General features: G+C 52.7%; 10 protein-coding genes and 1 non-coding gene across 11 annotated transcripts; 5 read left to right on the top strand and 6 right to left on the bottom strand.

The window, feature by feature from the left end:
- Positions 1–701: 701 nt before the first annotated feature.
- On the bottom strand, positions 702–1,664 carry J4E78_007054 (uncharacterized protein; the record flags this gene model as incomplete). The annotated part of the gene is made up of 2 exons (XM_049367663.1): positions 702–1,595; positions 1,656–1,664. 2 exons carry the CDS (start codon positions 1,662–1,664, stop codon positions 702–704), a joined length of 903 nt encoding a protein of 300 aa, XP_049220633.1.
- A 703-nt stretch (positions 1,665–2,367) lies between these two features.
- On the bottom strand, positions 2,368–4,248 carry J4E78_007053 (uncharacterized protein; the record flags this gene model as incomplete). Its single annotated transcript, XM_049367662.1, has 1 exon — positions 2,368–4,248. One exon carries the CDS (start codon positions 4,246–4,248, stop codon positions 2,368–2,370), a length of 1,881 nt encoding a protein of 626 aa, XP_049220632.1.
- Positions 4,249–4,621: 373 nt separating this feature from the next.
- Positions 4,622–5,381, bottom strand: J4E78_007052 (uncharacterized protein; the record flags this gene model as incomplete). The annotated part of the gene is made up of 2 exons (XM_049367661.1): positions 4,622–5,025; positions 5,081–5,381. The coding sequence occupies 2 exons, from the start codon at positions 5,379–5,381 to the stop codon at positions 4,622–4,624; spliced, it is 705 nt and encodes a 234-aa protein (XP_049220631.1).
- Positions 5,382–5,781: 400 nt separating this feature from the next.
- J4E78_007051 lies at positions 5,782–5,908 on the bottom strand. Its single transcript has one exon. It is a non-coding gene; the product is annotated as a tRNA-Thr (tRNA).
- Positions 5,909–6,329: 421 nt separating this feature from the next.
- J4E78_007050 (uncharacterized protein) lies at positions 6,330–6,923 on the top strand (the record flags this gene model as incomplete). Its single annotated transcript, XM_049367660.1, has 1 exon — positions 6,330–6,923. The coding sequence occupies one exon, from the start codon at positions 6,330–6,332 to the stop codon at positions 6,921–6,923; it is 594 nt and encodes a 197-aa protein (XP_049220630.1).
- Positions 6,924–7,155: 232 nt separating this feature from the next.
- Positions 7,156–9,975, top strand: J4E78_007049 (uncharacterized protein; the record flags this gene model as incomplete). The annotated part of the gene is made up of 2 exons (XM_049367659.1): positions 7,156–7,416; positions 7,477–9,975. The coding sequence occupies 2 exons, from the start codon at positions 7,156–7,158 to the stop codon at positions 9,973–9,975; spliced, it is 2,760 nt and encodes a 919-aa protein (XP_049220629.1).
- A 3,949-nt stretch (positions 9,976–13,924) lies between these two features.
- On the top strand, positions 13,925–15,317 carry J4E78_007048 (uncharacterized protein; the record flags this gene model as incomplete). Its single annotated transcript, XM_049367658.1, has 3 exons — positions 13,925–14,239; positions 14,290–14,984; positions 15,038–15,317. The coding sequence occupies 3 exons, from the start codon at positions 13,925–13,927 to the stop codon at positions 15,315–15,317; spliced, it is 1,290 nt and encodes a 429-aa protein (XP_049220628.1).
- Positions 15,318–15,501: 184 nt separating this feature from the next.
- J4E78_007047 (uncharacterized protein) lies at positions 15,502–16,458 on the bottom strand (the record flags this gene model as incomplete). Its single annotated transcript, XM_049367657.1, has 1 exon — positions 15,502–16,458. One exon carries the CDS (start codon positions 16,456–16,458, stop codon positions 15,502–15,504), a length of 957 nt encoding a protein of 318 aa, XP_049220627.1.
- A 516-nt stretch (positions 16,459–16,974) lies between these two features.
- On the top strand, positions 16,975–18,615 carry J4E78_007046 (uncharacterized protein; the record flags this gene model as incomplete). Its single annotated transcript, XM_049367656.1, has 3 exons — positions 16,975–17,495; positions 17,548–17,646; positions 17,700–18,615. The coding sequence occupies 3 exons, from the start codon at positions 16,975–16,977 to the stop codon at positions 18,613–18,615; spliced, it is 1,536 nt and encodes a 511-aa protein (XP_049220626.1).
- A 1,170-nt stretch (positions 18,616–19,785) lies between these two features.
- On the top strand, positions 19,786–21,493 carry J4E78_007045 (uncharacterized protein; the record flags this gene model as incomplete). Its single annotated transcript, XM_049367655.1, has 4 exons — positions 19,786–19,852; positions 19,980–20,254; positions 20,310–20,381; positions 20,438–21,493. 4 exons carry the CDS (start codon positions 19,786–19,788, stop codon positions 21,491–21,493), a joined length of 1,470 nt encoding a protein of 489 aa, XP_049220625.1.
- Positions 21,494–21,688: 195 nt separating this feature from the next.
- On the bottom strand, positions 21,689–24,467 carry J4E78_007044 (uncharacterized protein; the record flags this gene model as incomplete). The annotated part of the gene is made up of 3 exons (XM_049367654.1): positions 21,689–22,819; positions 22,867–23,474; positions 23,540–24,467. 3 exons carry the CDS (start codon positions 24,465–24,467, stop codon positions 21,689–21,691), a joined length of 2,667 nt encoding a protein of 888 aa, XP_049220624.1.
- Between the last annotated feature and the right edge of the window lie 2,019 nt (positions 24,468–26,486).

The raw sequence follows: 26,486 nt of genomic DNA, 5'->3' as shown, positions 1-26,486 counted from the left end.
AAGTGAAAGTCAGCGGCCATCAAGGGAGCGGTACTACCTGGGTCAAGCAATATTGCAAGAGCCACAGCCACGTGCGAACACAGTGAGTCTTAAAGATAAGGCAGCCACTAGGCGCTGTAATAATTCGCTAACATCTCGGCCTGCGAGTGGAGAAGAGCAGGAACAGTCAATGATTTCTTTGGGAAATGATATCGAAGCGAGAGGCTTCACCATGGAACACATTCGTCTCTGCTGGTGCGTCCATGGTTGTCGCAAATGAGCCTGCTTGCCCGATGATTAACACTTGTTCAACTGGCGAGCCAAGGGAAGGTGCCATACCTACCTAGGTAGCTACCTGTTCGGGGTGTCACGATGCAGACGCATAATTGACGACCTTGGAAGTGACTATACACAGTCTGAAGTAGGAGGACAGGCATGAGTTGCAGAGCGCAAAGTGGTGGGAAGGCGCAGGGGCCAGTGAGTGTATGAGGGAATTTTGAAACCGTTCGCGGTCGCTACCAGATACTACGGGCAGCCTGAATGGAAGGAGCAACCAACCCACGTATCCACTCATCTCATCAGAGCTCCAGAATTAACTACACGTAACCGACCTTTCAGATGCAGACGCATCGCCATATAACGCCTTGAGATATGCAGGGTATAATGCTACTGGAACGCCTAACAAACAAATCAATAGAATCGCCGAAGCTAGGGGCCTACACCTAGCGATCCTGGAAGGGAGTGACATCACGCCCTGCAAATCGTAGCGCGTCCGACTCGTCCATACCACTGTCCATGTCCGTGTCTTCATCGTGATCCTGCATGTCTTGGACGCTACGCTTGTGCTTGAGCGACGGGACAGGAAGCGAGAGCGACTGTGTGAAACCGTAGCCGAGACCATTTTGCTGGGTCGCTTGAGCATTCGAAGTGGCGATAGAGCGTCGTGCACCGATGATGTCCCAGTAAGCGCGCAGGATGTTCTTCAAAACGTCGTCGAAATTGACGCAGAAGCGCTGCGCCTGGCAGACCTGCATAGCCTTGATGTAGTCAATATCGTGGAGCGTCTGCATCAGGTAGGCTGCAACGACTGCAGCCGACTTCTCATTCCCCGATTCGCAAAAGACCAGGACTTTGCCCAGAGTGGCTTGCCCTGTGGTCTCCAAGCTATGTTGTCGTACTCGTGCGACATGTGAATTGATGAGCCTCGCTGCCTCCGGGAACTGTGGTGTGAGGCTGTAGAAGCTGGGCGCCTCGATGCTGCCCACCTCCATGCAGACCTCGGCAGCCGCATTTGTCGCGCCCATCATGCTCTTGGCCTGCGCACGGATAGCCAGCACCATGGTGATGCCCTCGCGCTCTAGGAAGTCCTTGTCCCTGGCGGCCACCATGGGTCCGAGATAGACCCAGGGCAAGATCATTTGCGCCTCTCTCCGCCGCTCATAGGCCCATTCCAGCAGTGTGTTCTTCTGTATGATGTCCTCGAGGTCCAGCTCATTCAAGAAGCTCATGTCAGCATCCCCTCCAGATGCGCCACCGAGGGAGAGGCCGGGCATGTCGGTGGTGAGGGTAGGCGGGGGAACCACGATGCGCGGGGCTGTCGGGAGACGGTACGAGTACTCGTGTTGGCTGCGCAAGAGTCCATTCGGGGTGTCGGACAAGGTTCTTTCTTCGCGAACTGTCGCCATGGTCATCGTGTAGGATGGGTCGAGATTCGTTGGTGGGGGTGCGTTGTGATTTTCGATGATGGGTTGCGGATGTAACGATGGATGGAGGGCGACGAGAAGGTTCTGACGATTGCGCGTCACGAGAATTGCTTCTGACACAGTTGGGCGTGAAAGGTGCCAGGGTACTGTGAGCTTATATCGCGCGTTGAGGCAGGCGCAGGCAGCAACGCGCTTAGCAGAAAAGGAACTTGGGACGAGACCGAGTGAGCGATATCTTATACGTGTCTGAGACAATGCGGAATGGGAGAGGTAGGTGATTCGGGACTATGAGAAACACATTTCATTGCGAGCTGCGTCTGGCCGACTGTGTTTCGCTCGTGGTGAGAGCGCGCCACCGCGCCTTCTCGTGCAACCGCGGCAGTGCTAGCCAAAAGGAGGGATATCCTCGACGTCGCTGACGTAATCTTCCCCGCTACCCACGGTTTCCCCCAGCACCGAAACCCAATACATGAGCGAGCCTGATCTTGAGCTAACTTTCCCCTGAAGCACTTCCGTCGTCCTTCTGACGGACGACTTGAGTCAGATACTCATGAACGCATTCGACGATCTAAACGAGTACCTCATGATATTATTGTAGTCAACAGATCTGGACAACATAGAATACAGTATCATACAACAGCTTTTACTATATACATCTCAAACTAAAGCTCCATATTCCAACACTCTAGTTCCTCTCCGGCCACGCATCAACCAACCCCTCATAAACCGTCACATCACCAAACCTCACCTCCCCACCCTCCACAAAGAAACTAACATCCGTACTATCCCCATACCAACTCCTCACCCAAGTACTAACCGCAAACCTATCATTCGCATGTACCTCAACAACACCACCGTCAACCACAATCGTCAAATCCAGCGTCTCAACCATGGTCTCGTTTCCATGTCCGCCCGCAACATCAAACAAACGGAACTTGCCCGATTCATTGTCCGTGGGGATACCGTTTGTAGTCTGTGCCGCGGCAGAAGAGTTCGAACGGTCGATGATCATGCTTTCGTTGCTGAATTGGTAGTAGATGTTTGTGGATTCTTGGGGTCCGGAGAGGATGGTGAAGCCCGCACGTACGTCGTCTGAGCGAGAGGGGAAGGTGATGGAGGCAGTCATCATCCAGTGCTTTGACTTTGGGCTTTCGGTGAATTTTGTTACGTTTGTCATGGATCCGCCGGATTGGGTTATGGTGTTTGTGGCATTTTCTTGGAATGCGGCGTACGGTTCCCGGGCGATCTTCTGGTGGAGGGTCGCGAGGGTGACGGTTCCGTTGTCGTTCTCGCAATCTACTCTCCACGCGCCTTGCTCTCGGGAGAGCTCATTATCGATGACGTTTAGGTGGCCGACGCTGAGTTCACGGGGCAGGAGTAGGGATCCTGTCCAGTTTTGCTGGGGAGTCGGGAACTCGTCGGTTAAGGTGCCGTAGAAGTCACCTGTCAGCCAGAGGTATGTGATGAAGCGATCCGGAGAGCCGCTAGCTTTGCTAGCTTGTGAGTCTGCAGGAAGGACTTTACCAGCAGCAGCGTACGCGGAGCGCCCAGCATCGAGTCGCCCAGCCATCGTAGGTTCGAAAGTCAGTTTACCGTCGACGAGCTCCTGCTTTCCGGCAACCCAGAGCATCTCCCTGTTGTCCGAGACTTGAGGTACAATAGGCTCGTAGCTCCATTCCGCACCTATCGTGACAAAGATCTCGCCTTCCGGGTTTGCACCTTGCTCGTCTAAAGCAAAGTAGTTGGCGACTTCAAAGTTGTAGCCCCAACGTCCAGCCCAACCCTCATCCGTCCAGGTCGAATTGGCCGCTTCATGCCACCACTCGCCCAAGTACTCCCAGGTTTGGAACAAATCTCTGTCTTCGTCATCGTATTGGGCATACAGGAAGAGGCTGGGACCCTTCCCATGTACTCCGCCCGAGATAACGGTATACCATGTTCCGTCCCGCTTGCCCAACAAGCCATCAACCTGCGAGTTCTGGAATACGAAGGGGTCGCGGAAGCCGGTGACGTTGACAGCAAACGGTGGGTCAGGGATGACAGGACCAAACTCTGATTTTGTAAAGTTGCGTCCACCGTCCGTAGCAAAGGCGAGTGATTGTGTCTCGCTTCCTTTTGTGTACCGAATCGTCCATTGGATTGGTAGGAAGCTGACACTGGTGTACAGCAATGTCGGTGTACCGTTGACTCCCCTTTCAATCACGCTGCCGTCGAAGACAGCAACGGGGTCGTTGATGCCACCAGCGCGGATGAACGGCTCGGAGTTGGGGTTCAGGTCGTTGTATGTAACCAAGTCGTCTGTAGTCGCGCCTGATGCACCCAGATGCAGGTATCCCACGTGGAAGAGGCCGGTTTCAGGGTCGGTGTAGTGCATACACGGGTCTCCGATTTGCCCAAAAGCCGGGAGAACGTGTGCCTTAGGTCGCCATGTGTCGAAAAGCGAGGCATTAGCTAGAGTGGAGAGATTCGGTGGAGCAGCATTGTAATCAATGGATTCTTGACGAGGAATGATATGGCTTGCTGTTAGTGCTGCAAGAGACACCAAGACAGGAGATGAGCGCCTCATGGTTGTAGGAAACCGAGAGATGACAGAGGTACTTCCGCACGATGCCAACCTGCGATGCCATTTTTATTTCTACAGTCAGATCCATTCTTGCTCCGTCCCCCGATTACCCGCAAATGACGACGATAGTAAGAAAGCGCGCAAAAGCTCCCCCGCAAAAGCACCGGGAGATTACTCGGCTCAACTTGTCATCTCGCTGATTGGTTGGAAAGGTTGGAAGCCTCGCTAGCGAGTAATGTAGGAACCTGTCGGACCGAGAATCGGCTTGGTAGCACCGCGACGCGTCGTGACGCATCGGCTACCGTCTTGACGACGGACGCGTCGGAACAGGTTGTGCGAGATACGAGTGTCGGTTGATGCTTGGGCAGATTCGCCCTTATGAGGCAGCAGATTCCTGCTTCTGCTTCGGAAACATGAAGAGAATATCTCCACCTTCAACTCCGGCATTCTTGAGCGGGTTGCCCTCTCCTTCCGTGCAGTTTCCGATTATCTCATCATATCCACAGCGTAGGTAGAAGCGTTCGTTCCCTTTGCTAGCGACGACACTTGCATGGACGGCTTCTTGTCTTGCGCGGTCAAGCCCCCAGCTGACCAATTCTCGCCCGAGCGATCTGCCAGCATAGTCTGGATGAACACCGAGGATGTCGAGATACCAGTTGTTTCTGCGGTCGCCATCCCAGTGGTGCTTGAAGTAGGGCATAGTTTCCTCCAAGATGTTGCGCTTGGTGGGGTCAAGAGCCCGATTTGTTGTTGAGGGAAGAGGCTGGAATGCATCCGGTCCTGTATGGATGTTAGCATAGGTACCAGTTAATTCAGGACAACTGGAAATACTTACCGACATCAACCCACTCGCTCTCCACCTTGCGCTTTCCCTCGTCATCACCCTGTCTATTCCAGATAGCTGCGCCAGCAATCTTTTCTTTCCCATCTACCGTCGTTGTTGCAACAAAAAGTCTTTCGCTGGGTGTCTTCCAATGCTCCCGGAGGTAATCGGACCAGAATATCTTGACATCGTCTGGATACTGATCTCGGTGAGGATGCAAGGTTTGGCCAAAGAGCGATTCGTCGAAGAATGCTTTGGCCAAGAGAGATGCCATGGCGGGCTCGTCGGCGGGTGTTGCTGGACGGATGGTCATTGTGTGAGGGGTACTCAGGTATGGTGGGGAAGGCGCGAGTAGCAGATGGAAGGCACTTTTTTAGATATACAGACTCACGAAGCACTGCGCCACGAACTTGCAAATGGTGCAGGTTGCCTTGAAGACGTATGGGGAAGAAGAGTGTCTCATCAGAGAGGGCGCGAAGTGCTCAGCTACGCAGGTCCCAGGATATAGTTTATTAGTCGAGCCCGAAGCAACGGTTCTCAAAGTCATTGGTAGAAGAGAGCATTGTAACAATCAACCTAGTCTAAGGTGAGATAAGGCTCACTCTCGAGTGCGATGCAACAACGCTGTCTTCGCTGTACGCTATGCATGCAAAAAGAAAAGTCGTTCAACACTCTAGGCTCGTTGCGAACGCAAAAAAAGTAGTGATGGGTCTTACCGCGACTCGAACGCGGGGCCTCTCGCAAGCTGTGCTTGGGTTTACCCCTGGGAATTGTTAGAATGGAAAGGGAGCGAATTGTGTTCAGTGCGACTTACTAAGCGAGAATCATACCACTAGACCTGGTATTTGTTAGATGGTGTTGATGCTGAATGGTGTGGTGATGTGGGCATACCATAAGACCGTAACACGTGATTTGATGGCGATTTGAGGAATTAAATAAAATATAATCTGATTAAAAGCGCAATCAACGAATGGCTGGGGCGCTGGTGAGGTTAGGGCGCTCACGATGCTCCACCATTAGCGAACCCTCGAGAACATGAGTTCCACTCCGAACTCCGAGAGTGGAGAATAGCCTTGGGCTAGCAAGGCTAGAATTGCGCCCTTCAAGAGCAACATCTCGAAGGCAGGTTAGTATTTGAAGTCAGCAGAGACGTGTTGCGATCAAGCTTGGTACCTGTGGACATCAACTACACCTGCAATCCTCACGGCATCTTCTAAAACCTCATTATCCCTCCGCAGCACAAGGACCCACATACACCGACATGCCTGAGCTTCCGAACATACAAATCCGCGACGCCGAATTCCCCGCCGACAAGCAGGTGGTGGGGCAGCTGTTCAAGGCGTACGCGGAGTCATTGCCCATCAGCCTAGACTTTCAAAATTTCGACCACGAGTTGGCGGAACTACCTGCCAAGTACGCAACTGAAAAGGGAGGGGCTGTTTGGCTACTGGTCTCCTCAGTAGGAGACGGCGAAAATCACGAAAGTACCGCCGGCTTCAGCACCACAAGAGAGAACGAGCGAGCCATAGGATGCATAGCCATCCGACCCTTCTTCGCGACGCCCACCACGGCTGAATCTGCAGCACTACTAGCACAATCGACATCACCACCCACCAAGACATGCGAGCTCAAGCGCTTGTTTCTCGCGCCAGAAACGCGGGGAATGCGTCTCAGCAAACCATTGATGGAAACTGCGCTTTCGCATGCGAAGAAGCTGGGTTATGAAGAGATGCTGCTCGATACACTACGCAGCATGAAGACTGCAAGAAAGCTGTATGAGGGATACGGGTTTGAGGAGATTGACAGCTATTACGAGAACCCAGAGGACGCAGTATTCTATCGCTTGAAGCTCTAATGTCGCGTTGGCTGGACTGTAGACGCGTCGCGGGACGGGTGGACAAAAGTAATTAAAGTTCAGGCGTGATCGCGCGTCGAGAACATCGTCATCGATTTTCCACTTAGCGCGTCCCCTTCATCGCGACCGCGTTCCACTGCATGCGGTCATCACCACATACCCCTGGCGCTAGATACAATACCATCGTTCCCATTGATCCTGTTCTTAAGCAATACTTCTCATCGCACGCGACATGACCGTTTCCCCTGTTACCAGCGCAATGTCTGAATCGCATTCTACACCCGCTTCGTCGCCACCGCCAGCCGACATGGATTCAGAGAGTGTACCGCAGTCGATGCAGCAGGAGGAGAAGCGCATGAGGACGCAACGCGAAAAGGATGACGCGAAACGCGAAGCACAACTAGAGAAGGAGAGGCAAGAAGACATCAAGAGCGGCAGGGAAGTACTCGACAAGAAGTTCCAGCAATTGGAGTTCTTGATGAACAAGAGCAAGGTCAGTCCATCTCTGAGACAGTGCGTCTCATTGCTCTGAATGATTGCTAATGTATAGCAGCTGTATGCATCGGTTATGCTTGCGCAGATGCAGCAGCAAGAAGAACAGGAGCACGAGCAAGACGAGAAGACGAACGGCCAGACTTCGAAGCGCGAAAAGATCGCCGACACAACAGCGGCAGCATCACAGCGACGAGCTACACGCGGATCCACGGCCAGCGGCGCGACAACGGTGAAGCAGGAAGAAGAGGATGGTACGCCAAAGAAACGTGCGGGCAGACCAAAGAAGGCAGACACCAAGGGCCGTGGTAGACCCAAGAAGCAAACTTCAGACATAGCAAGCTACTTCAGCAAGGCTGATTTAGAAAAGAAGGCAGGCACTCAGGACGTGGGAGAGGCCTTGAAAGAAGCAGCAGAGGACGATGAGGACAATGTGAAGACGGGCGACATTGGCATGACAGACCTTAAATCTGCGCGGCAGCCGAAACTGGTCACTGGAGGAACCATGCGATCATATCAACTCGAGGGCCTTGAGTGGATGGTGTCACTATACAATAACGGCATCAATGGCATTCTAGCAGACGAGATGGGTCTCGGCAAGACCATCCAGACGATTGCGATGCTTGCACATCTATGGGAGAACAAGTCATATGGACCTTTCTTGATCGCTGCACCGCTGAGCACCACAAGCAATTGGGTTGCAGAGTTTGAGAAATGGACACCCAGCATGCCGGTCATGCTATACCATGGCGACAAGAAGGAGCGTGAAAGACTACGCAAGACGAGACTACGGAACCCCGGTACCGCCGACTTCCCTATCATGGTCACCAGCTACGAGATTTGCATGAACGATCGCAAATACCTTACAAGTTTCGGCTGGCAGTTCATCATCATCGACGAAGGACATCGCATCAAGAACCTCGACTGCCGGCTGATCCGCGAGTTGCAACAGTTCCAGTCCGCGAACCGTCTCCTCATTACTGGTACGCCATTGCAGAACAATCTTGTGGAGCTGTGGTCACTGTTGCATTTCCTACTGCCGACAGTATTTGACAAGTTATCTACGTTTGAGAGCTGGTTCGACTTCTCTGGGCTAAAAGACAAGTCGAGTTTCGAACAGCTGCTATCGGAGGAGCGACAGCAGTATCTGGTCAAGTCACTACATGCTGTCCTGAAGCCATTCTTGCTGCGACGAGTCAAGACAGACGTTGAGAGCTTGATGCCCAAGAAGCGCGAGTACGTGTTGTACGCTCCGTTGACTTCCATGCAACGTGAGCTGTACCAAGCCATCCTTGATGGCACCAGTCGATCCTATCTCGAGGAGAAAGCTGTTGAACGATTGAGCATTGGTCTTAGCAGTCGAGCAGGAACGCCATTGAGCATTCGCAGTAACAACGGCAGTCTTAAACGTAAGGCTTTGAGTAGCAGGGAGACACCAAGCAAGAGCGCGAAGACGTCTCGTGCAGGCACGCCCGCGTCTGTCGCCTCAACGAGAAGTCGAGGCCGACCAAAGAAGAACTACGAAGAAGTGAGTGATGACGAGTACTTCGATGGACTGGACAAGCCAGAATCCGAGGAAGAAGAAGAGGACCTGAGCTCTGATGCTGAAGAAGAGAGAACGCGAGCCGCGACTTTTGAGATCGCAAAGCGTCAGCTCATGCAGAAGAAGCTCGGTAACCCTATCATGCAGCTCCGACTGTGCTGTAACTCGCCATACAACTTCTTCAACCCTTTCATACGAGCAGACACTGACGGAGCCGAAACCTTCGCATCGGAGACAGAACCCGATGAGACTATCGTGTCAACTTCTGGCAAGATGCTTCTCCTCGATGCACTTCTCCCCGAGCTGATACGTCGCGGCCACAAGGTCCTCATCTTTTCACAATTTACCACCACTCTAGACCTTCTCGGTCACTACCTTGACCTACGGTCCTGGAACTACGCCCGTATCGACGGATCTGTCGCACAAACAGACCGTCAAGACCAGATCCTAGCCTTCAACAAGCCATCTACTACAAAGGAGGCTGCGGACATCTTCATCCTGTCCACCCGCGCCGGCGGCCAAGGCATCAACCTCGCAGCAGCGGATACCGTCATCCTCTTCGACAGTGATTGGAACCCTCAGCAAGATCTCCAAGCCATGGACCGCGCGCATCGCATCGGTCAAACCCGCAACGTCATCGTCTACCGCTTCGCAACGCGCAACACAGTCGAGCAGAAACTGCTTGAATCTGCAGAAGCGAAGCGTCGGCTTGAAAAGCTTGTCATTAGAAAGGGTGGTGTGCGGAATGACCGGGGCGGCACACGGGGTAATGAGAAGGAGCAAGAGGTTGAGGAATTACAGAAGCTTCTCAGGAGAAGCGATGGAGAAAAGTTTGATGTCGAGGCTACGGAAAGTGGGAAGGTGTTGGGGAAGGAGGAGTTGGAGATTCTGTTGGATAGGAGTGATGAGGCGTATGAGAGGGCGGAGAAGGGATTGGATATTGGTGGTGAGGGTGCTGTCTTTCAGGCTGTGGGGAAGAGAGAGGAAGGTGCTCTCATGGAGGGACTCAGAGCGTAGTAAATTTAGCCATCTTTGTTTTTCAATACCCAGCATGTTTACAAAAAGACCTAGGCGTATCTTTTGGTGGTGCTGTGACTTGGACGGTGGATCCTCGGGTGGCTGGGTGGCTGCTTCCTCCCTTGCAGGTCAACGCGTCATGGGCGCGTCGCGATTCCCCGCTCTGCAGCCCTTCTATTGTCCTCATACCAAACATCGGATTTACGACTGAGATCGAACGATGGAGTTTTTTCTGTGCCGTACGTGCGCCATGGATGCCCAAGGCATTGCGCCTCATTAAAGCTGGTCAGCAGACAGCGCGACGCGGATGACAGCGGCTAATACATGCTTTCGGAAGAGGCCAACTTACCCGGTAACGCAACCCCATCATGGATGGTACCTTGCATCGAACTTACTCTCCAGATGTCAGAAAACCTGCGAGTATGACGTTCCGGCATTACCATGTCGTCGCTCCTATCAAATTTCGGTATTGTCGGCATCTTGCATTTAGCCTTTTTCAACACGCGAACGTTCTTAAATCTACGAGACACACGTGGGCATGTGCCGGGAAATGCTTCAGATGCCCCACAACACCACTCGCTTGGTGGCATGGAGCATCCACCATGCTTCTTTGCGGCTACGAGTACGACTATAGTGGACGACGCAATGACAGCTGGATCCGCGTAACGGGCCATGACGCCAGAGAGCAATTGGAATGCACACATTAACCTCAATATCCCCCACAACTTCTCAATTCCTCCAGAAATGATATTCTCGGATGGTCTCCCACACATGCGCAATCGCAACCGGCCCCACAAAGATACCCATCGGTTGGCCTCCATATTAGCAATAACGTGAATATCTGTAAACACTTGTACGACCATCAAAGCTTACAGTTTCAATTTGGAAGACGAGTCTGGCACTGTCTTTTATTGGTCTGTTGCAGATTCTCAGACTCGAAGGAGCCTCACATGCACGCGGCCAAGTACTCAGTAAACCTATCTGCTATATTGAGTGGGTATGTTTTTCATTGTCGCCTGGCTCTCTCTCCCTAGCTTCCGTGAGGCCATGTGGAAGTGTGATTAATACCTGGGTTTGCTCACTGGAAATGTCTGGTTTACCTGGTATCTCATCGACCTTTGCAGAAAGTCTACCATGCATTGGAGACTAATCAGCCTGGCAGGAGCTTTGAGCCTCTCCGGAGTTTCAGCTCTGGCCGACCCGTCAGTCAAAACCACACTCGTTGTGCTTCCACGAGGACCTCTTCAAGTATCAGAAGGCATCGAAGATACCGTTGCGCAACATCTCGAAAAACGCAACAATACGATACCAAATCTGTACTCTCGCTCTCTTCACTACTTGTTCCCTCGACAAGCGGCGGGACGCTGTGGTGCTGATTTCAGTAACCAGAGATGCGGTGGTAACCAATGCTGCTCAAGTTATGGCTACTGTGGGACTGAGTTCGAGGTATGCGCGATCCCGACATCTCGATTTCACGCAAGCTTACGAGGGCCTTTTTAGCACTGCGGTGTCATAGTTGGATGTCAGCCCGACTTCGGAAGATGCGGTGATGCAGCACCAGAGCCTACCACAACACCTACGCCCACACCGACTCCCACCCCTCTGCCACCCACAAGCTCAGTCCCTGCCCCCTCGAGCTCATCTGCTCTCCCACCACTCCCATCCGGCACGCTCATCCCATCGACGAATGGGCAATGCGGAAACGCGACCACGTGTGCCGGCTCCGCCTTCGGAAGCTGCTGCTCGGAGTACTACTATTGTGGTAATTCCGTAGACTTTTGCGGCACTGGTTGTCGTCTTGGCTTTGGGACTTGCGGTGGCGTGGCACCGCCGCCAGGCTCTTCCTCTGCGCCGGCCCCTCCCACCAGCTCTTCAACTCGACCGTCGCCCACGCCGACTACTACTTCTACGCCAGCACCGATACCAACGACTAGTCAGACTTCATCTGCAGCGCCCGTTCCGACTAACGTCAGCACTGGCGGACGGTGTGGAGCAGATGGGAATGGCCAGACTTGTACGGGCAGTACTTTCGGGAGATGCTGTTCAAGCTATGGGTGGTGTGGTAATGATGAACTTGACTACTGTAGACTGTCGTGGGGTTGCCAGCCGCAGTTCGGAACGTGTACTTAGTCAGAGCCTTATCAACGGTGCAGCAAAGTCGGTCAAGCTCGTTGATGAGTGCAGTAACGCCCTTGGTGAACTTCAAGACAGCACACACGGAACCAAAGAGTTGTCCATAGATTGTGCTGGCATAAACATCTCATCCATACATAACAGCTTCCCTATCCGAAGAACATGCGGCCGTCTTTGTTTCCCCGTGTAAAATTTCCTCCTAAATGGTTGATGTCACCGGAGAGTGCTGCATATGCAAACTTGAGCCTCGTCACATACATTGGCTACGGAGAATGCCATATTACGTGCGATGAAATAATGAATTAGCATCAATGTAAAGTGCTACTGACATGTTGAACTGTCGCACTGCTGTCAGGACAGCTTTGGAGCTTCCGCCAAACCCAATCGTAAATCCTACACCCATCGTGAAAGGCCTAGGCACAAATTTGCAGGCTTTCCAGGTGGATAATTTGGTACCATGAACCTGCTCAGCATTGGTGTTTACCGGCAGCATGGTGCTCTATTCAGATGGTCGGTTGTGAGGAACTGAGCTTGAAGATGTGATTGGCCATGCACTTGTGGTCGATCAAAGCCCACGCTACGGTGAGACAACTACTACACCTCTGCTTCCATAGTGCGTCCCAGTAATCCCATGAGTACCAGCGATGTTGGTGTTATGACACTCCTGACGGAAAATATCGGCTGCAGTGGACCTAGCGAATGCGAAAGTTCTACCTAGGTATGTAGCGCCAGAGTGAACGACAGGTACTAGTGTGTCTAGATCTTGAGATCGAAAAAGAAAAGTACGGGGTAAATGCCCTGCGCGAACAAATCTTGGTAGCGGAGATGGGAGCAGTGGATGAAGGACTCCATGCCGATCTCTGCCGGTAACATCGCGTGCCTCCACACCTGGGCATCTCCTCGGTTTTGTGCAAAGCGCTACACTTCACAGCCACACTCTTCCACAGCAACGCCTCCATCCGCAACCCAAGAAAAATAGTATACAGTTGGCACGCTGCAAGATCGATCAAGTGCGTCTGTGACGTATGATCTTGGCAGCCTAGGAGAGCAGAGAGTTTGCCATCAACATCGCCGTCATTGGCCCAAGGCGCTTTGACCGAGGCAACTTTCCAAATATTTCACTGCCCGTCTTTTGATAAATTTCCTTCAGGGGTGTCTAAGTTGCATCGGAAGTAGCGTTGTGCAGATCTCACGATGCTTTGGTATACGGGAAGCTGACCGTTCTCCATAATTGGGTACGGGCTTTGATCCTGTTGGTTCGGGCACGCTAACATCCGGAGGGTACCCCTGGTAAGTGCCGCCAACTACCGCATCGTGCATACCAACTTCAGCCAGGTCTTAGACCTTTGAGGACGGCTAGTATCATAACTCTCGCAGGTGCCTCCTGTTCGGCGCGGGTGGCGGTTGCTTGATATTGGCCACAATCCCACTTTCTCCCCATCTGACCTTTCTTCCTCGGGCACTACCCCGGATCCATAGGTAATAGTCTGGCGCCTAAGGTTCCGATCGAGAACAGCTCACGAATCACAGACGAGTGGTTGTAATCTCCACCTGCTCCCGTGCAGCCCAAAGCGTCTCTGGAGATGGCCGTCGCCCGTTGTGTACTATCGACCAAGAGATCGACAGCGGGGTCTTTGTTGAACGACCAGGTCAACCGCGGCCATGCTCACGTCGCCGATGCGCGTCATGCAGACTATGGGTGACAGCAAACGTGATGGCGATGTTGGGTACGTACCTGCAGATTGGTATATAGCATGCCCGACCCATCTGGTCTATACTTCATTGCCAGCATCAAGTCTTCTCATCAATCACAAACATGCACTTCTCTTCTCTTCAGTTAGCTTTGATCGCCGCGGCGCCCCTTGCCAGCGCTTGGCCAACTGCCATCTTGGACGCTGCTGGTCATGATCCCGAGCTCCTGAAGCGCGCCGAGGAGGCCGCGAGACTGGTGAAGCTGCAAGGCCGTCAAGGTGGTGCAGGTGCTGCAACAGCCATCTTTGAGCCAGTGCCTAAATTCGACGCAAAGGCCCAGTACATCAACATCTCCAAGGGTAGCGGCCACGAGTACGTTGCTCCAGGAGCGGATGACCTCCGAGGACCTTGCCCTGGTCTTAACGCTTTCGCCAACCACGTAAGTCCTCCACTGTGTCCTATTTAGTTGACGATACTAACACGTTAAAGAACTACCTACCCCACAATGGATACGCCACTGTTGCACAATACATCGAAGCCACCCAAAAGGTGGTGGGCATGGGCCCCGTCCTGTCGACCTTCCTCTCAGTTCTTGGTGGCGCCCTCGACGGTGACCTTCTTAGCTGGTCCATGGGTGGCACGCCATCCATCGCGCAAGCAGGCGTCACAGGTACCCTGGGCAATGGGCTGAGCGGCTCCCACAACAAGTACGAAGCCGATGCTTCGCCAACAAGGCCCGACCTTTACCAGGCTGGCAACAACTACAAGACTGTCGCTAGCCAGTTCCAAGAGCTGATTGACTACTCACCCGGTGGTGTCGTCACCTTGGATAGCTTGACTGAGTTCCGAAGCCACCGCTTCGATGTGCAGAAGCAGACTAACCCCTACTTCTTCAACGGACCATTCTCCGGTGTGTTGGTGCAACCTGCTGCGTACACCTTCATCTTCCGCTTCATGGCCAACCACACTGCTCAAGACCCCACTGGTATCCTCCCATACGACGTCCTCAAGTCGTGGTTCGGTATTGAGGGAAACAACGGTAACTACAGGGCTGTCCAGGGCGGAGAGAAGATCCCAGAGAACTGGTACCGTCGTGCTCTTGAGTACCCTTACGAGACCACCTACTTCCTTGCGGATGCTGTCAACGCTGCTCTTCTCCACCCCAAGTTCCTCGACATTGGCGGGTACGTTCATCCTCCTCTGACGTTGCGTAAAACTCTTACTAACACACTTTCAGAAACACTGGTACTCCCAACTCTTTCGTCGGTGTTGATGTTGCCGACTTGACTGGCGGTGTCTTCAACGGCGCTTCTCTCCTCGAGGGCAACAACCTTGGCTGCTTCGTCTACCAGGCATCAGCCCAAGGCAAGGCCGACATTCTTCTCGGACCCCTCAACGCCCTCACCAGTGCCATCGGAAGCCTGATCGGACCTCTTGGCTGCCCAGAGTTGATGACGCTCGACAAGAACTTGCTCAAGCAGTTCCCCGGCTACACCAAGTCGCCCGTCTACGGTTAGAACAGGTGGAAAAGGAAAGGAATAATGTATATAGTTAGTAAGATGTCAGGTGTAAAGACGTCCTGACAGTAGTATAACGAAATGAACATAATGACACGACTTCACAACCTCTGACCTCTCCTTGCGATGCTTTCAATTGTGTGTTGCCCCTTGCTAAAGCAAAGGTGTTGAGGAATATTATGGTTCATGACTTTTGCTTTTCGCCGTCAATGAAGTCACGAATGGTCTGTTCGAGCCCAACGTCTTCACTAAACCCTAGATCTCTCGCTCTCGCCGTATCGTACTTCGCCGGCCAGCTCAATACGATCCTCTGCGTAGTCTCGTCTCTCTTCTCTTTCACCAAAGCTCTCGTCTCCTTTCCAGCGACCTTTTCCAAAGCGTCCAAGATTTCTCCGCTCGTAGCTGTGTAACCGGGTAACAGCACTTGGCGGAAGTGCCCAAACTTTTCCGCCGGAACTTTAATGGCATGCACGAGGTTTGTCGCCAGCGCGCGCGGTGAAGTAAGCCATATGCCAATGCTGGGGTCGACTGGTAGCTCTGACTCTTTTCCATGGATCGGCTCGCGTACAATGCCAGAGACGAAGGATGAAGCCGCAGCAGTTGGTGCGCCTGCTCTTACGAAAACAGTTGGTAGGCGCACGACTCGTCCGTCAATAAGCCCGCGTCGCGAATAGTCGTTGAGAAGGAACTCAATCATGAGTTTCTGTGTGCCATAGCTCGACTCCGGCATGGGCACAATGTCCGTCTCTGTTGCTACGTTTTCTACTGCTTTCCGACCAAACACTGCGCAGGAAGAGGTGAAGACTACTTTGATTCCTGGTCGCTTGATCCTGATCGTATCCAGTAGCTGGCGTACAGATTCGAAGTTGACTTTGAGACCAAGCTCGAGGTTTGCTTCGCTACCACTCGACATGATGCCATGTAAGATATACACGGCATCCGGCGATTGGGCGATGAGGTCTTCGCATGCGGAAAGCGATGTGAGATCTGCCGACGTGCATTGCACGTTCTGCGACGATGTTGGATTGGGAGGCGGGTTAACGTCGGCTAAAATGAGTGCATCTGCGGTGTTTGTCTCGATGAGTTTCTTTGCCAGAATTTGGCCGACAAAGCCGCCGGCCCCAGTAATTAAGACTTTCATTTCAATCTCTGAACGACGAATGCGAATTTGGAGTAGGAATTGGAGTAGGGCTTGGATTCAGGTCTCTTACCACTGCTGGATGATGCCGTACTTAACATTGTCGACGGTTCGGTGACGATACCGATGTACAAAGTGGGGAAGTGTGGGGACGGCGCCTGCCCCGGATCATTGTCGGCCGAGTTTGTTCCTACTGCTTCTTCATAACGAAGGATTCTCAACCATTACGCCATGCATGAGCGTTTCCATATGTTCCTACTGAGCGCAAACATCTCTCAGTGTTGCACATCTCACACTTCATCCATTCCAGGTTAACACAACCGCGATGTCAGCATCCAAGAGCCTAGTGAAAAACCTGCTCGTAATTTCGTCGGTTAAAGACCCCGATGGGGTGCATGCAGCTATAACATGACTAGTGACGACGTTGATCCGTGATAATCTGGGGTACTAGAAAAGGTACAAATAACCATGATGGGGTAACGCCAATCCCCACCTCCGCAGTCTTCTCATCCATCAATCATGGCGCTTGCTGCAGCACTCCTCCTTGGACTCGGTCAATTTCATCTTGCGACTGCTGTCAGCTCTCTGCACGTCGACACATCTTCTGGACCGGTTGAAGGCTTTACAGATGACATCACACCAAACGTCGCACAGTACTTGGGTATACCCTTTGCCGAACAGCCTGTGGGAGCCCGACGCTGGTTGCCACCGGCTCCAAAGTGCAGAGCGAACGAGACGCTCAAAGCAACCAACCTAGGCCCTTCTTGCCCCCAGTTCGAGGGCGATGCACCCAATGTCTGGCTGACGGACGCGCCTGAGTTCATCATCTCGCCACGCGACTACCAGTCAGAGGAATGTCTAAATCTTAACATCTGGGCTCCTTTGTCTACCTGTGAGGCCGACAAAGACGATTCGGAGCCGTTACCCGTCCTGGTCTGGATTCATGGTGGAGGTTTCGTGACGGGCGGACCCACGGTGCCTTATCAGGTTCCAGCCAGATGGGTGGAACGAACTGGAAAGCACATTGTCGTTGGGATCAAGTAAGTCTAGCTCAACCCATGTGACCCAACACATGTCTTACCAACACCACAGCTACCGTTTGAACATCTTTGGCTTTCCCAATGCCAAAGCCCTTGCCGATGACGAACAGAATCTGGCCTTCCTAGATCAACGTCTTGCTCTAGAGTGGATGTAAGTGTGCATACATGAATTTGTCACGGATCAGAAACTTACTCATATTGCAGCCGCGACAACATAGCCAACTTTGGTGGTGATCCAGATCGTATTACGCTCTGGGGCCAGTCTGCAGGTGCCATCTCTGTCGATTACTACAACTTCGCTTATCCCGAAGACCCTATCGTCTCGGGCCTGATCATGAACTCTGGATCGTCTTTCCTGTCGATCGCGAGCGCTGATACCCAGCAAACGAACTTCACTTTCGTCGCTCAACACTTCGGATGTGACGAGACAGACCCCGATGCCGAAATCGACTGCCTGCGCAAGATCGAATCGAGTGAAATCGAGAGCTTCTTGAAGGAATACTCTGACAATGATACTTCGCCGGGTGTGAGATTCGTCCCAGTCGTCGACAATGTCACGGTCTTCTCCAACTACACGGAGCGCGCTCAGGCCGGAAACTTCACGCTCAAACCTGCGATCGTTGGTACTACAGATAACGAGGGTAGCGCCTTCCCCGCATACAATGCGACATACGGGCCTCCCCAGGCTGAGGCCGACGCTGCAACTGCTAACAACTTCCTCTGCCCAATTGTGAAGACGACCTACGATCGCATGGCAGCCAACACGACTACCTTCCGCTACCTGTATGCCGGAAACTTCAGCAACATTGCACCTCGGTTCTGGCAGGGTGCATTCCATTCGTCTGATCTCCCGCTATACTTCGGTACTTACGGCATTGCAAGAGGCAACGGTACCGATTTCGAAAGAGAGGTAAGCGAGCAAGCGCAAGACTACTACCTTGCTTTCGCGGAGGATCCAGTCAACGGGCTACCCAAACTGGGTTGGGAAGCCTACAAGTCCAGTGGGGAGGGAGTGCTACTTGGTTATGATGGAGAAGTTACGCAAAGCATCGCGGCAAGCGAGCTAGAGAGTGCGTGTGACGGACTGACGCCGAATGGCAACCCGCTGCCGCCGTTGTGAAAGAACAAGACTCAGGCTTCTTGTAGGATTGCGGCGTAGCGACAGCGTCGTGGAAGACCAAGAGCTTACTATTCCAGTTAGTCCGCATGAATCCCACAATAGGATACATTGTCGAAATCTCCTGCGCCGCTTCATTCATTTACATGCAAGAGATCGATCGCACCACGTCCTCGGCCCAAGAACCGTTTCCCCGCCTTCCTTCGCTTATCTCTCATCTTGCGTATCGAGCTCGGTAGAAGATCCAAATGTGGTCTCAGGCATAAGTCTGCAGACATGAATATACGCAACAGATGCTCAGTAACCGTAACGAGGTTTGAGAAAGTTCGGCTACAGCACCCCATGCCGACCTCCATATATAGCTCAAGCCACCCGGTATATCAGGCGTTCTCGTGATATAGCACGGTTCTATGAAACCGAAGACCCTGGACCCTTGTCATCTCTGATCTGACAGCGGCCCGTAAAAGTAACTCGGCTTCTCATGCACGTCGTTCACACATGGGCAGCCACCAAAAGACGGCTCGGTGTAACCGATATGAGATATTCACAGGGGGTTCACGGTTGCTTCTGGGCGATTAGCGACTGCGCCATCGATGTATCTGCGGGACTAGGTGCGTGATGCGACGATCGCCGATTGCGATGTGACAGCTGGGGAAGCGTGCATGAAGGGTGAAAAGCAAAGTGTGGCGTAGTCGTGGCGTATTGGAACAGGCAATCAACCCTACACATGCATTTGTGAGATGCAAACAATCAAAGCACCGGAAATGGTTAGACGTATTCACAGAGTCAAGTAACGGCAATTGCTGACCTAAGGTATGCATGAAGTTGACAGTGGCTGGTGCGCGAGCGCGAAGCGTGACACGTGTCTGTGGCTTCGACGTGTGGCTTTCACTGCCACTGCGGGGTTCAACCTTTGCACTTGCCGCATAGCGTGTTTGAGAAGTGACGTCAACCTGGAGCTTCCAAGATCAGGTAGCAACAAACAGGAACGACACGTGGTGTAGCGTTCCAATTGACGAGCTTCAAAACTGGTTGACAGTCCTTCAACCAAACTCTCTACTTTACGAATCCCCTAGCCATTAAACACACACTGCCCGCTACGAGCTACTAGACCTACCAGCTCGACCCCTACTAGCAAATCGAATACAAAGACGGACATTCTCACTGCACATCATGGCTAACCAGGCGCCCGCATCTCTCGTGGAAGCGTTGACAGCCTCTGGTGGCGCTGAACCAGCTGGTAAATGCCACTTCCAAGCCTTCGTCCGCCGAATGTCGATGTGATGAATGATCAATGCCGCGATGGACGCACGCTCACTCATTGATACCGACTTTGGGCACGAAACATGCTAACTCGCATGTGCCAGGCTTCCTCAACGACATTGTCAAGAACCTTTGGCCCAACATCTGCGTCGCAGGTTCCAACATCATCAAAGACACCGTCGAACCTATTCTCGCCTCAACACTACCTGGCCCTCTGAAAAACCTGAAGTTTGTCAAAATCGACTTTGGTCACATCCCCATCGGCTTCTCCAACGTCGATGTCCACAAGACAAAGAATGACGGCATCAAGCTCGATATGGACATGACCTGGGAGGGTGTCTGTGACTTTGAGCTTGATGGTAGCATGGTGCCTAAAGTGGTAAGTTTTGAATGTGATGAAGGAAGTTAGTCAGCTGAGCTAACATGGTATACAGGGTGTTGAGAAAGTCCATATGAAGGGCCGAATCAGCGTGCTGCTATGCCCTCTAGTAAACATCATCCCACTGGTAAGCCCTTAAAACGTCTCGCATGAAATCGAGATCTATACTAAAGAAATCTCCAGATCGGTGCAGCACAAGTCGCCTTCCTCAACACCCCAAGCCTCAAGCTCGACTTCACCGACGCCGCCAACATTGCCGACTTCTCTGTTATCGACAGCACCGTCCGCAAGACCATCCTCGGCATCATCGATAGCATGGCCGTACTCCCCAACCGCTTCCTCGTCAAGATGATGAACGACGTTGATTACTTCAAGTGCCACCAGCCCCACCACGGTATCATCCGCATCACAGTCGCCCGCGCAACCGGGATTAGTGCTCCCAAGAAGGGCGAGAAGAAGAGTACCATGAGGAAGCTTCTATCCAAGGTCAAGCTCGAGGACGTACCAGATTGCTACGTCAAGGTCAAAGTAGGCGCGGAAGAAGAGTGGAAGACCAGCGTCGTGGATAACAACCACGAGCCAGAGTGGAACGAGACCCACGACTTCTTGGTCTCAGACTTCGAGCAGGATATCACTGTAGACATCCAGGACGATGACTTGGCGGGTGATGATGACATCGGTATCGGCTCCACCAGCGTCAAGGAGATTCTTCTCAAGGGCGGTTCGCAAGATTTGGAGCTCTCACACAAGGGCGATGCTACTCAAGCGCGTCTCCTGATTCACGCCAAATTCTTCAACTTCGTCAATGACGCACAGGTTCTTTCTTCGGCCAACGCTCAAGGCCAGGCTGAAGGCCAAGTCTGCGGTCTAGCCACCGTCCTCATTGCCAGCGCCGGTGGCCTCCAGGGCAACCGCGACGAGCTCAACCCCAGCGTCAAGGTTACCTGGGGCGACAAGACCTTCCAGACCGCAGTCAAGACCTACACTCCCGGCACTGATATCTTCAACCCTTCGTTCGACCAGGCGTTCCGCATTCCGCTTACTGCAGCTATGCTTGCGAACCCTGGCGCTTTCAAGATTGCGCTGCTGAACAAGGACGTCGAGTTTGGAAGTGCGCAGGTGGGCTTCCAGGATGTGATGGGTGCGGAGGGTATGGCTGTGCACGACACTTTTGATGTTGGAAATGGCGCAACTATTAGGGCTGCGGTTATTCTGAATGGTGCGAAGTTGGCTGAGTAGGGTACCAGTCGACGATGAGGGGACGGTTTGGTGGGGTGATGCATAGCATGGTGAACCTGCGAGCTGCATATCAATAGCGATGAAGACATGAATAACTGCATCATTCATTTATGCAAACTGATCGAAACGCCTTGCTGAGACAGTCGCGCTTTGTCGTAATCGCACACGCACACAGGCGTCTTATTCGGCGCGTAATCACATCGTCGCCCCCGCCGCCGTCTCCCCATCAACATCCAGAATCGCACATTCCTCATCATCCTTCGGCTTCACCAACTTGATACTCACTTCAGGATCCTGACTATACACCCTCAGACCCAATACACAGACCGCATTCCACGGCTTAGGCTGTTGCGTTTGAGGAACGTCTTGTGGAGGCGGAGGTCCGCCGTAAACATGGTTTCCACGGGGATGAGGATATCTGCGGAAGTCTGGCGGTGGTTGGGAGTGGAAGCGTTGTGGGGGCGGGAATTGTTGGTTGGGGCTGTAAGGTCGGGGGGGTTGGGATGGACTGAAGTAGGGTTCGTTGGGGAAGGTTTCGGAGGTGGGTGTGTGGTCTCCGCCGCTATTGTTGCTGGGGTCGTGTGGTTCAAGTGCGGGTTCTGTAGCGGGCTCTGTCTTATCTGAGGAGTCCTTTAGTTGGATTGTGAGGTCGGCTGGGGCGTTTGGCTCGTCTTCTGTATCGGATGTGGTGGGCTGCTCGGTTCCGTGGCCAGCATCCTCGGTCGCATCCACCGCGCTAGGTTGCTCCGGGAGCGAATTGCTGTCTTCAGTCGGTTTCTCAGACTTGCCCGCCTTTTCAGTGTTCTCTTTCATCTCATGGTCGTTCTTCTCTTTCTTCCAGGCTTCATACTCGGCTTTCTTTTCGTTCTGCCACGCTTCAAACTCCGCCTTTTCCTTCCTCCATGCTTCGAATTCCGCCTTCTCTTTCTCTTTCGCCTCTTTCTTTTTCATCTTCTTCTCTTTCGCCTCTTTCTTTCTCTGTTCCTTCTTCTTTTGCTCTTCCTCAGATAGTTCGAAGATGCCCTTGGCATTTGCGATGTCGTAGTTTAGGCCGATTTGCCTGAGCTTCTGCGGATTGCGTTCCGCCAGCTTGGTGACAACCTCCGGGACGTCTGGAGCATCTTTGTTTCTTGACGCTTCGATCTTTGGCAAGACTTCGTATACTCCGGCTTCAAGGTCAACTTCGGCAGAGATACTACGGTTGCCGAACCAAGCACCTCGAGCGCGAATGATGTAGTCGCCTGCTGCAGAACCCTGCTCTTGCAATATAAAGTGCAAGTCGAAGTCATATTTGCCTTCTAGACCCTTGAAGTAGCGCTCATCTAGCTATGAAGAGTCAGTATGTTGACGACGAATAATGACTTGCGACTTACCTGACATAGGACAAACACGGTCGGCCCAGATTTCTTGATTTCCACCGAGAATTTTGTGTTCACATAGCCAGTAACCCATGCGACCGGTACGCTCGTCCAACGCTGCACTACAGTCCATTCCTCGTTGAAGAGTCGCGTGCGGTCAAGAAGATCGAACCTCTTGAGCAGATCCTCATACGACATCCAGAATAGGCCGTCATCTCCAAATTTGTGGCCTAACTTGTCCATCCAGTATGCCGTCCATTCCCGAGACCCGTCGGACCAGGGACCAGTCCACTCGCCCATGCCGGCATGGATTCGTTTGCCCCAAGGGTTACGTATCAACACAAGTTGGTATTTGGTACCGTCCTCACCCTCAGCATCAACTGCCTTCAATATCGAATAAGCGTGGCTCAGGGCAAGCCCCCTTCGAGCGTCCGAGTCATCTCCATCCATGCCAGGTGAGGAAGCTGAGAATAGAAACTCTTTGCCGGCTTGTAGTAACTCTGCCCATAGTCGTTTCTTACTCAGGACGCGATCGGTAAGAATCTTCGTTGTAACGCCCCCTGTCAGGTCTTCCACCGCTTCGCCGCTGCAGCCGCCGGCAATGGCATCGTAGTCTCCGTGCACTGTAAGCGCGTTAGTAATTGCAAATTTACTCCGAACGATCGCGGCAGGCAGGATTCGTGTATACCTTTGGCGTAGGCCTTCTCCAATAGCGGCAGCCACGTTTCATTCTCATCAACACAAGATGCGAAATACAGCGCTTCGGATCCAGTCTGGTTGTTCTTCTTGTACTTCCTCTCCTTGGCGTTCGCTGGGTCATACTGGTCCCCAAAAGCGGTGTCAAAATCGCTGCATTCGAGGTACAGGTTGTCATCAATGACTGTCCAGATCCACTCGCCATCTCTGTAGAAGACGAACCCATAGACGCCACACTCCTCGTCTCTAGCAACACAGATCTTGTTCATTAGAACAGGATTGCTGCAGATAGTCGCCACAGCAGCAATGAACCAGCAATCGCCATTCGAGCCTTGTCTGAGATCAGAGCTGGAGAAGCCGTCGAGTTCGAATTGCGGGTTTTCGAAGATCCAATCAACGCGATGCACAGAATTGGGGCCGTCTTTACTGCTCTTCGGCCTGTTGGTCAGGAGCTTGGCCGTAGCTGTGAAATCGAACACCGCGCCATCAGACATGACTACCCCACTTTGAACCAGCGTGGAGAGAGCGTTACCCAGCCGCATAGGGCTGACTTGTGGATTTGTTGATTTTGCTGGCTCCTCTTTGAACCAGCTCATCAAACCCCATTGGCAATTTTTGTCTGACAGATCTTCAATGTCAAAGTCGGCATCGGTAAACTTCTCATTTGTACGATGGCATTCTTTGACGACGCGGGCAACGCGAGCGCGACATTGCGCAGCGGCCGCTTCATACGATTCAGCTGCATTCTTCCCTGTGACGGTCCCCTCTTTACGCTGCGTAGGCAGTAGATGCGCGTACAAACTCGGTGGAAATATTTTGGTAACCTTCTCGGGTCGCTTCGTAATGAGATTGTCCCAGAATTCGTTGATGACCTCCTGAGGTGCGCCGGTTTGTGTGTCCTCGCTTCCCTCAGAGATCATGGTTGCTTTTTCTCTGCGGGGCCCGGGCATCTGTAACGCTTTGGCTGAACTGGTTTGTTGGAAAGCAATTATAATTGTTTAATCAAGGGACGATAGCGGAGACCCTTTCAAAAGCGAATGCGAGCACAGAGAGGGAGATGCAAGGAGATGAACATGTGTTGAAGGTCCGTCTGCACTGGCACGTCGACTATAATGTGTCTTGTCGGTTTGGGGGCCGTATCGTCAGATCTGCAGTATTGGCTGCTTACGGCTGCCTGCGGCTGAACATAACGTCCATCTGGCTCCAATAGCATCTCTCGCGCATGCCAATGGTCGTGCGAATGAAAGCTTGTCATCCCATGGCGATTGTGCAGCTGCTGCAAGCTCCGCAACACACAACAAGGCTGTCGCTCTCTGCGCAAGGCAGCATCGCAGGCAGTGACAGCGACGACAGTGAACGGGTGGGATGTGGAGCGTGAGGCCTAACGCAGAGTAAGCGGTCCAGTTGTTGGTCAAAGTTTGTATGCAGAGTGTGTTCTAGTGCAGGCCACGAGATGGGCCGGGGCACTGTGGCTGGAAGGCGCGGGGCAGGCTGGGCAAAAGGGGTGGCAAGCGCGAACTTCGCGTCCCCCAACCCTTTTGGGCACTTGTCGCAGAACACCGACCTCAAGTCTTATGATCTCATGTATGTCCTTATTCTACCGGCCATATATCCCCCGCATGCGTTTGGCAGGCGCCCGCATGATATATAATCGACTGACTGACTGGTCGCTGTCTGCGATGCGATTGGTAGGGTCGTCTTCCGAGATCTGTCGGTGCGCCTTCGGAACCTTGCGATGTTGCGAAAAGCGATGCTGGAATATGGTCTGATAAGTTAGCTCCCCTGTCGGTACTGGCAGATACGCAACATGCGATGCTCCAAGCTGATGAAGACTTGCGTTGTCTATCTATCAAATGTCGGCGGCAATCGTGTCGCTCCTCATCAGGCAGGCCCGAATAGGGCAATCGTATCCACCACCTTGTCTTCGGACTTTTCTGCGAGACGAGAACACGGCTCGCGAGACTACGGCTCTTGGGCTCTGAGATGCGCGCTGAAACCACAGTTGTGCTGGACCCTTGGGCAGCACGTCCATGCCTAGATGTCTTGCGTAGTCGATCGGGAATTGTGGGTCTATGAAGACAGAGCAATCGGTACCAGGTGATTTTGGCGACAACATCGCGCTAAGCGTCTAACTCATCGCTTGGCTCTCAGCTGTCTGAAAAGTCATGTTTGGTAACAGCATGCTAGTCATATGCCTACCAACCTTGGAACCCGATGAGATGCGCGGCACCGAGACGAGGCGGAATCCTACGGCGGTGCCGTTAATACGATGAGCTAATTTCAATGGCAGAACACGACGATTGCCGCAGCTCTTGCCGCAAACTGCAGAAGATGGACGGGCCGGTGTATTCGATCTGGTTATGATATGAAGTAGTCTACTAAGCCGCCAAGGCATGCCGCCTCATGGGTATGTGAAACAGCAACCCCACCCATAGGCGTCTAGATGTACATGTAGCTAGAAGAGAGAGACGAGATAAAATTCCTGGACTCCTGATAGTACCGAATAGTGTGTGAAGAATTGAAGACATTATGACTTGCTGGTTTGCACCGGTCGTTGTACTGTAAAGCGACAAAAGGGACAAGATACCGTGTGTGGAAGTCGGCCGTGGAACAGTTAAAGAAAGCCTGGTATCGTAGGATCTGACAGACGGGTCACAACGGCAATCGCCATCGGCCTTGCTGTGCAGGCCCTGGCGAGTCTGAAACCCTTGCAAAGCGGGTACCCCTTTGCTTCTGTCTAGCGAGTCGTAAAATCGATTCCTGCAAGGAAGCCTGCCGTTTCGAGATATAGTCGCCAACGACGGCGACGTGAAAAGTAGAGATGCCTGAACGCCATGCTGAGGTAATAAGGCTGACGTGAAAAATGATGATGAAAACCGTAGCGGAGATGGGTGGTGTGCGATGATGTGGGAGGGTCGTCAGCCGCCAATGAGAGCTCG

This window comes from Alternaria triticimaculans, assembly GCF_023758025.1.
Source record: "Alternaria triticimaculans strain BMP 0046 chromosome Unknown scaffold_10, whole genome shotgun sequence".
Taxonomy (NCBI): Eukaryota; Fungi; Ascomycota; class Dothideomycetes; order Pleosporales; family Pleosporaceae; genus Alternaria; species Alternaria triticimaculans.
The sequence above is the reverse complement of the archived record's forward strand: the minus strand, read 5'-3'. Positions and strand labels throughout refer to the sequence as shown.